General features: G+C 40.4%; 2 protein-coding genes across 4 annotated transcripts in view; one reads left to right on the forward strand and one right to left on the reverse strand.

The window, feature by feature from the left end:
- Positions 1-14,296, forward strand: part of nbas (NBAS subunit of NRZ tethering complex) — a 184,705-nt gene that overhangs the window by 52,924 nt on the left and 117,485 nt on the right. The window contains exons 26-30 of the mRNA XM_079645282.1: positions 1,825-1,887; positions 11,905-12,027; positions 12,118-12,220; positions 12,660-12,737; positions 12,871-13,022. Coding sequence (XP_079501408.1) covers positions 1,825-1,887; positions 11,905-12,027; positions 12,118-12,220; positions 12,660-12,737; positions 12,871-13,022 — 519 coding nt within the window. The remainder of the gene's footprint in view (positions 1-1,824; positions 1,888-11,904; positions 12,028-12,117; positions 12,221-12,659; positions 12,738-12,870; positions 13,023-14,296) is intronic.
- LOC307015092 (uncharacterized protein) lies at positions 4,310-8,732 on the reverse strand. 3 transcript variants are annotated; one of them, XR_013801418.1, is made up of 5 exons: positions 8,653-8,732; positions 8,019-8,085; positions 7,200-7,302; positions 6,804-6,929; positions 4,311-6,405 (listed from the first exon to the last, which is right to left on the reverse strand). XR_013801418.1 is itself a non-coding variant. In XM_079643483.1 (4 exons), the coding sequence occupies exons 1-4, from the start codon at positions 8,103-8,105 to the stop codon at positions 6,193-6,195; spliced, it is 546 nt and encodes a 181-aa protein (XP_079499609.1). In that variant the 5' UTR covers positions 8,106-8,578; the 3' UTR covers positions 4,310-6,192. The 3 variants fall into 3 exon arrangements, 1 of the variants encoding a protein (XP_079499609.1); XM_079643483.1 differs by lacking the exon at positions 8,653-8,732 and having other exon boundaries at positions 4,310-6,405; positions 6,804-6,946; positions 8,019-8,578; XR_013801419.1 differs by lacking the exon at positions 8,653-8,732 and having other exon boundaries at positions 8,019-8,566.

The raw sequence follows: 14,296 nt of genomic DNA on the forward strand, positions 1-14,296 counted from the left end.
TAAGAAAAAATGAATATTTTGAAGAAAATAAGTCAAATTCTGAGAAAAAAACTTGTTCTGAGAAAAAGTCAAATTCTGAGAAAAAGTCAAATTTGAGATGCATTGTGGGATATGTAGTTTATGGGCAACGTGCTTCTGTAAATTGGCATGTAACCGTATAATAAACATATTATATTCTTTGCAAGCTCTTGAGGGGCCGCATGAAATGAAGTCGCGGGCCGTATTTGGCCTCCGGGCCTTGAGTTTGACACCCCTGATCTAATAGTTGGTGATTCCATTGCTAGCAAGCTAGCTAACACTGAAGAGGATAGTAACTTATCAACTCAAACCCATTTTTACAACAATAACTATAATATGAAAAAACATTGCTATTGGTTGTTTTGTATAGGGGACTAAGGCTGTTAAATGAACAAAAGCCCTATGTTTAGTTCTGCTATTACTTCTGAACTTAGCTTACCTATTAGTAGCTAGTGAGGTGAGCTAGTAGTCAGTTAATGCTTCTCACTGGTGTTTGTTGTATATGCTGTTTTATTTGTTCAGGTTGAGAAATAAAGATTGTTGCTGCCACCCCTCATACAGTAGGTGAATAAAATGTGTCTGTGGCACAGCTATAAACAATTGAGCAGTCACAGAAGCATGTTCTCCTTCCAGAAATAAGTAATCAGAATATCTTGCTGTCAACAATGTTCATCAGAACTGCTTTCAACTAAATAAATAGTCGCAATAAAAATGTATGTAATTGCTATATCAAAGTATTGTATACAAAGTTCCTGGAACTGTAATATGTTTGAAGACAATGTTTCTCAATCATCACATTTAGTATCAGTATCATTTGCATTCTCAGATACATCCTGTAAGTCACAGTTCAACACATCCCTCCCCTAACAAGCACAAAAATGAAAATAATTAGTGCTATCAATAAGTGTTCTCATTTATTAGTGCAGTTTGGCAATTGAGCATATTAACTGCCCAACATAGGGTCTTACTGTACACATATTTCAGTGTATATAATACTCATACGTTTCTTTCTTTATCAGCACATTTCATTCTAAGCATTTCACTTTGCCAGACAGACTCTCTTTCTGCAGTGCTTGGATTAGCATTGCTGCAAGGCTCTACTGTAAATTCAATGCCTTCAGCTTCAAATTTCTCCCAGGATTTCTCTGACTTGCTAATCTCCAAAATTGCCATCACAGCATAGACTATTACATATTTGCAAGCTAGGACAGAAACCATGACTTAGAAGTTCCAAACCAATTTTCTGATTTCTGTTTTTTTCATTTTTGAGACAGCTTAATTAGGTCTGTCAGAGGAATGTGATGTGCATTCACCCCAACGAGGGAGGGAAATGCGGAAATGGGCATGGGATTAGGTGGTGAGTGAGGGAGAGGAATGTAATGAGGAAGAAAAAGAGGAAGAACAGGAGGTGAAGCAGCAGAGACGTGAAGAAGAGAAACAGATTGAGAGGTCAAGATATGTGTGTGAAAACAGAGATAATGTAAAAAAAAAAAAAACTCACTCGCTCACTGATGCACACACACAAGGTTGTCTCATCAGGGTCAGGACTCTAGTGGGGTTCAGGCCAGCCTGACCCAGAATCCTTTGCCTCAGGGCAAAGCTTTGTGGGGTTTTATTTTTAGTAGAATTGAGCACAACCTCACAGTGGCAGGCCACAGTCACACCCACACACAAACTGTATGACCCACAGAGACATGCACATTCACACTATGCACACACATTTTCTCTATTTTGCTCTACTTTTTAGTGCTTTTTAATGACATTAACACAAAGTACTTTTTTTGCTGTTGTCTTATCCTCATACAGACAAGACACGGCCATCACCGCATCCCTCCACGATCAGGTGGACAAACTTGAGAAGCATCTCAGGTAGGTCGTATTTCAGCCCCACTTTAAAGCCTTTTTCTAATCATGTTCAGACTTTGAGATATAGAGATTCACTGTTTACTTCATTTTCTCTAACATTTTAATTTTTAACTTTTTAATTCCTACCTCCGGTTCTTTGTCCGTACATCACTCCTGTGCCCGTTAGCAAGGCATTTAAAGTGGCGATGAGAAGCCCATCACTTGGGTGATTAGTGCTGCATTGCTTGGGAAATGTTCACTTAAGTTTGTAGCAATGTTTATTACCTCCCTCCCCCTTCATGGGCCTATGAAGGAGAGGAGACATGGACGTGACATCTAAACACACACACACCCCAATACACACACACACACACGCACAATATCAAAGGACCTCTGTCCGTCTCATGGTATTCAAACAGCCTCAGGCATTTTCTCCGTTACAGGTTAGAATCACAGTACGTGTCTCTCTCTTTCTCCTCCACCCCTCCCCTCAGGGTGAACTTCCAAACACAGTGAAGTGATGAGGAGGAAGGAAGGAGGATAAGGATAAAGGCAGGGGGTGGTTGGGAGCCTGAAGGGAATGTAGATGATGAGGATGAGGAGGAGGAAGCATCAACAGGAAAGCCTGTGTTGGCCTTTGCAGACAAATATCCAGACATATTTACAAGCAGGCACACACCACCATGCGCAAACACAGCCTGGGGACACTGGAAAGTATGTTCATGTATATTTCGTGCTGAAGCATTGTGAGTCACACACATACACATACACACACACATACACACACACACACACACACACACACACACACACACACACACACACACACACACACACACACACACACACACACACACACACACACACACACACACACACACACACACACACACACACACACACACACACACACACACACACACACACACACACACACTCTCTACCACTCTACCCCAGATGAATCAGGCATTAATGCGAAGTGTCTGCTCCCCAAGAGCCTCCGGAATAAAAGCTGTTTTCAGCGGCTGCCACTACCACTTGCTTGCACATTAATATGTACAGTGAACATACAGACACACACACACACACACACACACACACACACACACACACACACACACACACACACACACACACACACACACACACACACACACACACACACACACACACACACACACACACACACACACACACACACACACACACACACACACACACACACACAGGTTGGTAATATCAAGGCTTGTTGTCTGCCTCTACCTTTTGCTCACATTCACACACACGTACACACTCACCTGTTTACTATGCTAATGAGTTTCGGCAGAGAGCGAACATCTGTAGCAGTAGGACCCTGCTGAGACTGGGGGGGCAATGCTAATTTCACACACACACGCACACACGCACACACGCACTCCCTCCCTGGGTCATATGTGACTGCCAGCACTCACATGCTTCAAGACAAACACACGCTTACAAAGAGGTGCGTCGTGTAGTTTATCATGGGGCTCTTCAGCGTTGCACCGTGGCTTGCAGACCACTATCTGCTGCCAAAATAATGAACAGCTTAGAGCGAACACATCTTCTGTCTTTCTCATTTGTGCTTTACCTTGAACTTGTTAGGGAGTTGTTTTTGAATATATATATATATATATATATATATATATATATATATATATATATATATATATATATTTACCCCTGTTCCTTTTTCTCCTGTGACACCTATCACCAGTGGCGATTCTAGAGATTTATACATGGGGTGGCAGAGGGGTGGCAGGCATATATTGTAGGGTGGCAATTTTTTTAGGAAGCCCACCTTACTTTGTACTTTATATGCACCCATATACAACAGTGTTTTCAACACCCAAGTGTGATAAATTCAATATTTGGTCTACATACATGAGCATTCCACTTTTTAGTACATTAAAACAGTGTTTCCCTTGGGATTATTGTAGCATCAGAAATGTTGCTCATCCCAAGCAAGCCTTCTGGGGGGGTATCCGGGGCATATCCCCCGGGTCAAAAATGTTGAACATTGTTAATTCAATCTAATCAATCTGAGGCACTTTGAAAGCAAAATCAAGCCATAGGAATGATTTAGAAATTTGAGGACTTCCCAGCACTTTACAAAATTCCAGCATTATCCTAGAAGCAAAGCCCTCCCTCAAAGGCCTGCCTGCCAAAGTGTTTTGTGAGTGCATGTGTACAGAATAGGTTAGACAGGTTTGTGAGAACAATTTCTGTGTGTGTTAAAGTCACAAAATATATACAAGTATTTACATTATCAGTTATTGATGAAATTTCACATTGTAAATGCAACCAAAAAAATACAAAGCAGATTAGAATGTTTTTTGACTCCGTTACATATATCATCTGATTGCTAAAGAAGCTGTATGCGACGATTGCTATGCTGTGCAGCAAATCTCTTCACAAACTCATCCAAATTTAAATCTTTCGCACGTTTAGACTCAATACTGAGAATTGCTATACTTGCTAGTCTGTTCTCAGTCATGGTAGAACGCAGGTTATTCTTGATCAGTTTAAGAGCTGAAAAACTCCTCTCACATGCTGCACTGGTAACAGGCAATACCACAGCTATTTTACATAACCTGAACATCTCAAAGAATACCTCCTTGTATGGTTCCAAAAAATTAACAAATTCTATTAAACTGGACGGACTTTTTCCATGTGTTGCTTGTCGATCTAACAACCTTCTAGTCTGGTGCAGTTCATGTTTCAGATCCTCTACATTTGACCCATATGCATTTGCTAATAGAAAAACTGCCTCCTCATTTAAAAAGCTGCTGCTGGATGGATTTAGGGCCTGGACACCCTGCATGATGTCACAGTTTACGCTAGAGAATCGTCTTCTCATTTCACCAACCATACAATCAATGATGGGATAAAATACCTTGGTGATAAAAGACCTCTTACTGTCCGATTCTGTGTGTTGTCCTAATGTTGACATGATAACACTACCTTGAAGTCTTTGTGTTATTTGCCTTGCCCTTTTAAAGGTGTGAGTCGTTGAAATGTCAGACTTTTCACAGGTGGCTAGTACCTCATTCCACAGCTCATCAAAGTATGTCTCACTGCGATAGTCTTCCAGAGTCTGTCTGAGGGTCGCAATTAACTCTACAGCTTTAGTAAGGTCAACCTGTGTTGACTGAAGCATCTCTGACAAAAAGTGTGTGTCCTTTAGTACCTTTCTAAATAGTACAAGACATCCAATAAAATGTAGATCGATCTGAACTAGTAGACCTCTTGCTTCAACCGCTCTGTCCGGATTGTCCTCCTCTGAAATATCTTCCAGTACTTGCATTACAGCAGGCAACCTATCCATGACATTGCGACAAGCTGTATGTCTGCTGGCCCATCGAGTCTCGCTGAGACGTGAGAGTTCCCTTACTTGACCATCATACATCTCTCTCTGCACATCCAACCATTTAGGATGGACATAAGATCCTGACATAAAAATATACAGTCGCTCTAACAATGAAAATAAATTTCTTGCATCAGGAACAGATTTCACACTGTCTACCATCACTAGGTTTAAGCAGTGGGCACTGCAATGAACGTAGAATGCATGCTTGGCTACTTCTCTTATTCTGGCTTGGACACAAGCATGCTTCCCACTCATAGTTGAAGCACCATCATAGCCTTGCCCAACTAGGTTTTTTTTATATTCCAGCCCATACTTCTCTAAACAGCCAATGATCTTCTCTGTTAAACTGGCAGCATCCAGTTTATCTGCCTCTTGAAACTCTAGAAAACTCTCCTGAACTACACCATTATAATAGTACCGAAGAACAAAAGACATCTGCTCCATTTTCTTTACATCTTTTGTTTCATCAACAAGAACAGAAAATTGTGCACTCTCTTTAACCTCTTTGATAATCTCCTCTTTAACCATATCTGCTAAACACTGCAGTATTTCATTTTGTATCAGGCTACTTGTGTATTTTGCATTTTTTGCTTGATTTTCCATTCGTTTTTTTAAAAACGGATCATGCTTGCTCAGGAGATCCAACAATTCTAGGAAATTTCCTCTATTGTCCGCCTCGGATGATTCCCGGTGACCACGCTGGGAAATGTTTTGAGTGGCAGTTAACAACAGGACTTCACCAAGTGTGCGTATATATTTCTGGTTTTCGATTACTTTTTTACTTGACTCCTCTTCCATCATTCCTAACATTGATGAGTTTCTGTCTAGCATTTTCTTATTCTCTGTCCATGCAAACATAGCATTAACATGGCTCTCTGATTTAGCATGTGAACAAAATCCACTGTCCTTAAATGTAGCTTTCTTCCAGTTAGAATAACCATTCATAGAGGTAAACACAGTCCTAGAGGCATTAGGTAAAGAAAAGTGTCTACAAGCAAAGCAATATGCTGCGTCTTTTGACTGTGAGTATTCCACCCAGTTATGCATTTTGTACCAGTCAGCATGGAAACTTCTCCTTGCACAACCTTGCATCGTCTTGGGAAAGCTCTCCAGCGATGGTTGTGTCGGCCCATCCCCTCTGTGTTTGGAAATGTCTGGAAAAAGATAAAATAAGGAGGGAAAGTTACTCTATAATAACTACCCTGATAAGCCCCAAGATGTATTTAACTACATTGATTCATTGATACATTGATTAACTACATTGATTCATTGATACATTGATTGATCTACATTGATTCAAATCATACATGGCATTTACTGTACTGTGGCTTTGATAAAATGTCACTAATTCTGTGCTGATATATGTATTTGATCCAAATGGTAAATGGACTGCACATATGGGACTTCATTTGCAACTAACGGTACCCAACACACTTTACAATGGCCTCTCATTAAGCCATTCTCACACACATTCACACCAATTGTGGTAGCTTTTTTTCAAACGTAAGGAGCTAACACTTGAATGGAACCCCCCACCCACCAAAAAACATACCATGAGGACCAGCTGTAGCTGCACAATCTTCCACTTCTGTCTCAGACTGTCTCTCTGCACAGTCATCATTGACACTTTCTGGCTCTGGCTCAGGCTCTGGCTCTGGATCAAGGCACTCCAAGGTCTCTGTTGGGGTATTTTTTCTTTGTGTAGGAGAAAAATAAAATAAAATAAGATACTATAGGTAGCAATAATAATAATAATAATAATAATAATAATAATAATAACCCTGATGGTCAATGTCACACTTATAGCACTTTATTTGCATTTAACAGTACCCAAATCACTTTACAATGGCTTCTCATTTACCCATTCACACACCAACGGCAGTGGAGTTTCTCAAACGTAAGGAGTGAACACAACTGGACCATAACACAACAACAAAAACATACTGACCAGCTACGCAGATCTTTTCCACCTCCATCTCAATGAACTGGCTCTCTGCATTGGCAGATTCTGCCTCGGGCTCGCTCTCTCCTGCTCTTTTCTGATCTGTAGCCTATTTTACACAAAAAGTAGGCCATTAACATAATACATTAGCCCTAATGTTACTGCACTGTAGCTTCGTTTAAAATATCACTACTTGTGGTGGTATATTGAAATATAAGATCACATTTACTGGGCTGTGACAAAAAGTGGAAATCCTGAAAATAGAAATACTGTAGCAATGTAATTAACTAAATTGTTAACTGGGACACTTCCTAAGTTCTTTTAACTGACCACACAAACTATGTGGTAATCTATACGATTTTATGTTAAGTTTTGTAGTGTAGTAGTGTATCCCTTATTTTAACCTAAATTAAGCAAATTTAAAATACCTTTCATTACTCTTATAGTAAATGCAATGAAATCACAAATATCCCCCTTTTATATAAAAGTAGAAAGTGTTTACTATGTAAATATTAAATGAGATTACAGTCAAATAAAATATTTCAAATAAAAGGTTTCTCTCTGCATCAATGAAATTACCTACCTAATGCATATTTTGCATTACCGAAATGCTTTACTCCTTTAAATAAGCAACCTCTGCTATGCCACCTTAATAGTTAGCCAGCTTTTTTGTAACATAAAGAAAATAAAAGGAAAATATAGCACTGGGCTACAATACCACGAGGACCAGCTGAACTAGCTAACTAACCTTCCCGCTCTAGCCTCAAGCTTCGAGTGGCAGAGGCTGTCTGCACTTGGACCCTCATGCTCCCTCACATCACTAACCTGCTTCTTTGTGAGGATGAAGCTCCTGATGTCACCCTTCCTCTTTGTGGTTGACGACATGGCCTTCCTATAATTGAAACAAGTCATATTCAAACATAAATTAAAGTTTTTATGTTAAACATACATTAAAGTTTACATGTAACGTTAAGGTTCGCCTTTCTGATGCTACACACAGAAATTCTGCTAGCCTTAGCCACCACTAGCATACTAGCTAACGCCAAATAGCAAACTTGTTAAGAACGTTTCATAGAACTACAATGATATGAAATGCCACAACATCACTTGGTTTCAGTTCAAAATGTCAAAGGCTTGCCAGTAGCTGGCTAGTTATCAACGTTATTCAGTTAGCTAGCGCCAGCTAGCTAGTTACCGAACTGGCTTCAAAAGCTATCTTGTGGCTAACCGTGACATGAGGTAAAACGTAGCTAGGGGTTAGCCACATAATAGCTATCTAGCCTCATCACTCGGTAGTTAATTCTGAAATCGATAACAACACAGCATATTCATCCAGAAACTACCAGTTACTAGTACCATATCTCTAATAATAATAATAATAGTTTATTTTGTACAGCGCCTTCCATCTATGAGGAATTATAAACGTTTCGAAATCACATTACACTTCGACGTTACCCACCTGTGAACAGACTCCATCTGACAGCTTGTGTCTGCGCTGACTCCACGTCAAGGCAAAGAGATTCTGCGATATGGATGCAACCATTCGTGATGGGGGGAGGGGGGGGGGGGGGGGGGGTGTGCACCAACAAGTTTCTTTTTCAAATTTGACATTCTGCAGTTTGACACCGATTTTGGATTGTTTTGAATTTGTTTTGATCTTAAAACGATATTAATAATAATTATCCAATAAATCATCAGTTGGTATTTTTTGACTGGGGTGGCAGGTGGGGTGGCAGACCCCTTTTCAGGGGTGGCGGCTGCCACCCCATGCCACCCTGGTAGTTTCGCCACTGCCTATCACTGCCTATCATCCTGTCCTCTGCCTTTACCAGGGTGTCCGCGGGGTCTTCAAAAGTATTAAAAGTTGATAAATCAATTTAGCGAAGATTAAGGCTATTAAAAAGTATTAAACGGCATTTTCCAAGGTATTAAGAAGGTCCACAGCAACGACAACATGAAACACCCTTTAATTTACTGAAACGACATGTCAGGAAACCCCCCAAGGCGGCTCCATGCATAGCGCGCCGTAAAATGCTGCTTATTATTTTAAGTTTCGTTGCCTTGCTCCGCTCTGTGTGTGTGGGGGGGGGGACACTAAACGACTACGGTAACGGGTCCCAAGGTGGGTAGACCGGCATACGCAACGCTCTGGGGGTCCAATGGCTGTGTGCAAGCCCTATATGATCATTTTCTGATAACGATGAAATAGCCCGCCTCCCTCTCCCCACGTCTCCTGCTGCTGCTGGGCTGTCAGAAGAGGGGGAGGAAAAGAGAGGCAGTCACCGTTTATTAAAATATTATTATATTATTATACAGAGAACAGAGTCGTTATCAATTTGTTTTAAAGCTCAATAAATAACAAAGAAGACCTCTGACCGGCACTTTTCTAATTTTGTACGGAAGATTTAAACTTTAACGGACATGTTGACCGGCGGAACATTTTTTTTTCGGAAACTCTGCCGCACGGTCCCCTCCTTCCTTGGAAGAGGCGGAGAGGTGGGTATTTTTCATCTGCTGGTGGACTACCTGAGAGATACAGCAGGAGAACAAGCCGTCCACCGCGGAGAATAAACAGAAGGGCAACCATGGCAACCATGCTCCGGGGTCTTCTTCGCTGCTTTTGGTGTATTTCGGGCGGCAGCAGCGCCACTTACAGGCCTGACATATGTACTACATTGTTTCCAACATTTCCAGCGGTCTAGTGTGAACGGACACGTTAATGAATCGAATGCGTGTGAACGGAAGCCTTTTTTGCGCTTGCGTATGCGTTTTACCGTATGCGTCCTCGGGGCCGGGGTCTAAGCCAAACTATATCCGGTCACAGAGATCTGCTATTTTAAAGTAAAGTCAACACATATCGACCCTAAATATAGTCTATATTAAGAACGAGAAAAGTCTTAACATATATATCCTTTTTTGTAAACATATGACAAATGTGTGAGGGTGATGACGTCAGAGCATCGTTCTATGTGCCAGGGCTTAGCCCCGGACAGCCCCAGCCCAATTTAACCCCTGGGTATTTGTGAGGTAGCTCCTATATGGCATTACCCCGCTGAAGCTCACCAAAGTTTAACATATTTCATAGTTCAAAGTTTTGTCAATTGTTTTGTTTATTGGTCAAATACTGGTTTCTAATGGTTTCTGAGGAGTTTTACTGGAATGAAAGAGCACAGAGTCTACAGAAGCAAAAAAGCAGCATACTGCATTAAACCTGACCTTCACAGAGAGGTTGAAGTTCATGTGGAAAGGAGGCTTCAGTAGTCTGTCTGCACTCTGTTTAGTTTTGCTATCTTACAATCAATATAGTAAATGTGAGGTAAAGTGTGTTGCCAATGTAACCGGTTAGAACTCAAAGTTGCGATGAGGTCTTAAAATGTATGGAAAGGGTCTTAAAAAAGGTCTTAAAAGGTATTACATTTGACTTCAGGATTCCTGCATATACCCTGTTTACTGTAAAACAAGTTGATGAATGTGATTTGATACTGCGTTTGTCCGTTTTTCTTTTGCTGTTTTTCTTTTCTTACTTTGGAAGATTATTTCATATTATTATATTTAGGCTTACAATATTTAGGGGCGCCCTAGTCAAATCCTCTGCCCTTTGGAGCATATTTTTCTATTTCTTTCACATTAGTTGTACTTATAATGGTAGATGCAATACAAAATTGTCTATAAAGAAAGAAAAACTATACACTGTATACATTTTTAATTAACAGTTTAGATGCAAAACATTGTGCAGAAGATTGTTCATTTTATGTTGTGTTTAGACGCCTGACCACTGCATAGCACTGTTGTAATCCTCAGCAATTGGACTCTTCAACCTCGACGTAGCAGCTTAAACTAGAACAGGAAGTAGCATAATGGCGCAAAAGTTAAATCGTGCATTTAAAAATCAAAAGTTTAAATGCACAGGTCATTTTCTTCTTTATTCTATGACGGTTTACTTAAAATGAGGTTATATAAGCGCTTTATGTCCCCTTGCTTACACTAAGATAGGATGGACCTTTATTTATCCCCATGGGGACATTCAGGAGTTAAAGCAGCAACAGAGTGAGAGTGAAAAACAGGACAGTAAAGATTCACACAAGGTACAAATAAAAAAGAATACAAACATTTAAAATAAAATGATATAGTAACTGGATGGCACAACAATGAATATACAGCTCAAAATTGTTTCTTCCTGTATGACAGCCATTCCATTCCAGTGTGTGTTGAATTGCAACACAGATACATTTCGTCATTAGCTTATTGAATACAATAAAAAAAACTATAATTTTTACTCAAACACATAACTATAAATAGTAAAACCAGAGGAACTGATAATGCTACAGTGGTCTCTTATTTGTATCCGGAGCTGTATATACATATTTGGGTTCGGATTATTACATATATTTACATGTAAATGTGCGAGTGAGTGCAGTTCAAAGTCCTTTGTACCACCCATGCAGATGTTATGTATGTAACAACAGTTTACAGCAGCCAGGGAGGAGAGGGATATTATAGGTAACAACAGGTTACTTTTAATGGGTGACATGGTGAGCCCTTGATTGTGCCGCCTGATGGCTACAGGCACAAAGGATTGTCACTATCGAAATATATCAAATGGTTTCCCCTGTGTCATGATATGTGTTGGATTGCTCGATTCTTGCTATTATATGACTTATCTGCTTTATGAAAATATAGAGTTATATATTGTGTGCTTCTTGCTTAACAGTGTGGTGGAGATTCTGGAGAAACACGGTCTGCAAAAGCCCATTTCATATGTGAAGAACAGTCAGACCAGTGAAGAGGAAGCGCACCAACTGATGGTCAAACTGTGCCGCCACACTGGCCGCAAGTATGAACGTAGAAAGACACTTACAAACAGCAATATATGCCAGCATCCCTTCAACATACTTAACATTAATGTGTGTATATGTGTGTGCAGAAACCCTCCAGTGAGTGAGACAGTGTGGACAGCTCTATTGCGGGACCTGCTGGACATGCAGAAGAATGTCTACACCTGTCTGAAACCAGAGACGTGTCACCAGGTAAAATCAGCAAACATATTTGACACAGTATTATCAGATTTGTGATAAAATGTGTTGATTATAAAGCAGAAAAAAAGTCCCGCACGCCGTCGTCTTCCCTTGTAGTCAGAGATGTTAAATAACTACCTTTGAGTACACAGGCTTCATCAGATTCTTTTATTAGACACCAAAGGGGGTCAAGTATATAATCACATAATAGCACCATAGGTGTAGAATACACCAATTGAAAGAAAAGGAACCATAGCAAGATAATTGTTGAATAAAAAAGGTAAAGGGTGTAATTTAAAGTTTCTGAGCGCACCTGTCCCCCCTGAAGGACACTTTGCTTCACAATTCTCAAATGGAGCTGTGTGTTCCACATCCTGAATCACTATATTTAGTTCTCAGTTGAACGCCATCTCTCCTTTTATAATATCCCTCTCCTCCCTGGCTGCTGCAGGTCTTTGTTGAGTCCCTGCTGTGTTCCAGCCGCGTGGAGAACGTACGCCTGGCCGGGCAGCTCATGCACTGCTCCAAGGTATATTAAACATGACTCCCCACTCCATTTTACATTCACACTGCCCATTGGGATCTCCGGATATTAAACTGTTAAGAATGAATTCTAATGCTGCAGTCCCATTGATCTCTAAATGTTATATTCATGTTTCCAGGTCAGCCAGGATGTTCCTGTCAGCTTATCTTTCCGGGGGAAAGGTTTACTGAAGGTGGGCTACCACAACAGCTTGGAATTAGTATTGGCTGCTGCCAGAGAGTACTTCAACTCATCCACCACGCTGACTGACCCCTGCATGGGCCTGGCCAGGTAAGAAGAAACATTTCATATGTATCTACTTTTAGAGACCAATTTATTTTTCCAATGGTCATTTTTCACAATTCTCACTTCTTATAGGGGATGACTTCAATTAAGAGAGATATTTTCCATGTAGTTTTGTTATAGAAGCCTTTTTTACATGCCAGAGGCGTGGTCCGTTATGTGATTCATTTAAACGTCAATAGATTGTTGTTTCTGTCTATATTATTTACAGACAGAACATGCATTTTATGCAGCATTAAAGCAACATGGTTGTTTTTCTGAGGTTTTGCACGGCAAACAAAGCCATCAACCAATCATGTTGTGCGGAACGGACGCCATTTGAAAAACGTACTTATGAGTGATATTTGTATTATTATAGTATTATTACAACTTGTTTTTTTTTTTTTTTAAATGCAGAGAATCCATGGTGCAAACACAAAGTAAAACTCTGCTATGCTCCTTTCAACTTTGCACTCCAGATTTGCCTTTTCGTTATTACCTTTTCTAAATAAAAGCTCTGTATCACTGTTTTAAAGAATGAATTCAAACTAACTGGGAGGATTTCCGTATAATATTTGTTTTTCAAAAGGAATCAATTGTTGAAAACATGACTTAGTTCTGAAGGACGGGCTGGCTTGAAACTATTCGACGCTTGGGAACTGTTCATGCAATGTTTGGCCCCGTCTAAAAGAATTATGTGAGGTGAAATACTTGTTGTTTATTCGTGAAACCCCCAGTGTGTCGGCAAAGACAAACGTTTAACCTTCACAATTTCTGTGAACTTTGTAAGGAATTTTCCATCAACCTTGTACAAATGTAGCCTTGCAGAAGTGTTGGAATGCTGTCTGAGATGTTGACCTTGCTTCTTGTTGAGAAACATCATTTATTTCTTTGTGTGGATTCATGTTTTTATGCTGGCATGACTGACCAGGAAGTAATAATGGTGGCTGCTTACATTTAATCTCCTATTCCATGTTGCATTAAGTTTAATACAAGTATTTGTATTGGAGTACATGTGTGTCAGTTGCTAGTCTCAGATCTCAGAGGGGGGCCGGTGGGTTTCTAACCCTACCGTCTGTTCCTAGTGGGGAAGTGGGACAGTAATTGGGTCGTCATTCATTTATAGTAACTAATGCCGAGGCCCCCCTCCACAGGCTTGGACAACATCATCCATTGTACCACTCCCACTGTGTGTGTGTGTGTGTGTGTGTGTGTGTGTGTGTGTGTGTGTGTGTGTGTGTGAGAGATTTCAGAGCTGAGGGTAGTGTCTCAACTTGTGCACG

The sequence above is a fragment of the Notothenia rossii genome, assembly GCF_949606895.1.
Source record: "Notothenia rossii genome assembly, chromosome: 8".
Classification (NCBI taxonomy): domain Eukaryota; kingdom Metazoa; phylum Chordata; class Actinopteri; order Perciformes; family Nototheniidae; genus Notothenia; species Notothenia rossii.

What these genes read in the sequence shown, in the direction of transcription:
- LOC307015092 (XM_079643483.1), bottom strand. Translation starts at nt 8,105, where the DNA reads ATGACTTGTTTCAATTATAGGAAGGCCATGTCGTCAACCACAAAGAGG. An exon ending in TCATCCTCACAAAGAAGCAG is followed by an intron (nt 7,303 to 8,018) that starts GTTAGTGATGTG and finishes TGTGTAAAATAG; the next exon opens with GCTACAGATCAGAAAAGAGC. An exon ending in GGAAAAGATCTGCGTAGCTG is followed by an intron (nt 6,947 to 7,199) that starts GTCAGTATGTTT and finishes TCCTACACAAAG; the next exon opens with AAAAAATACCCCAACAGAGA.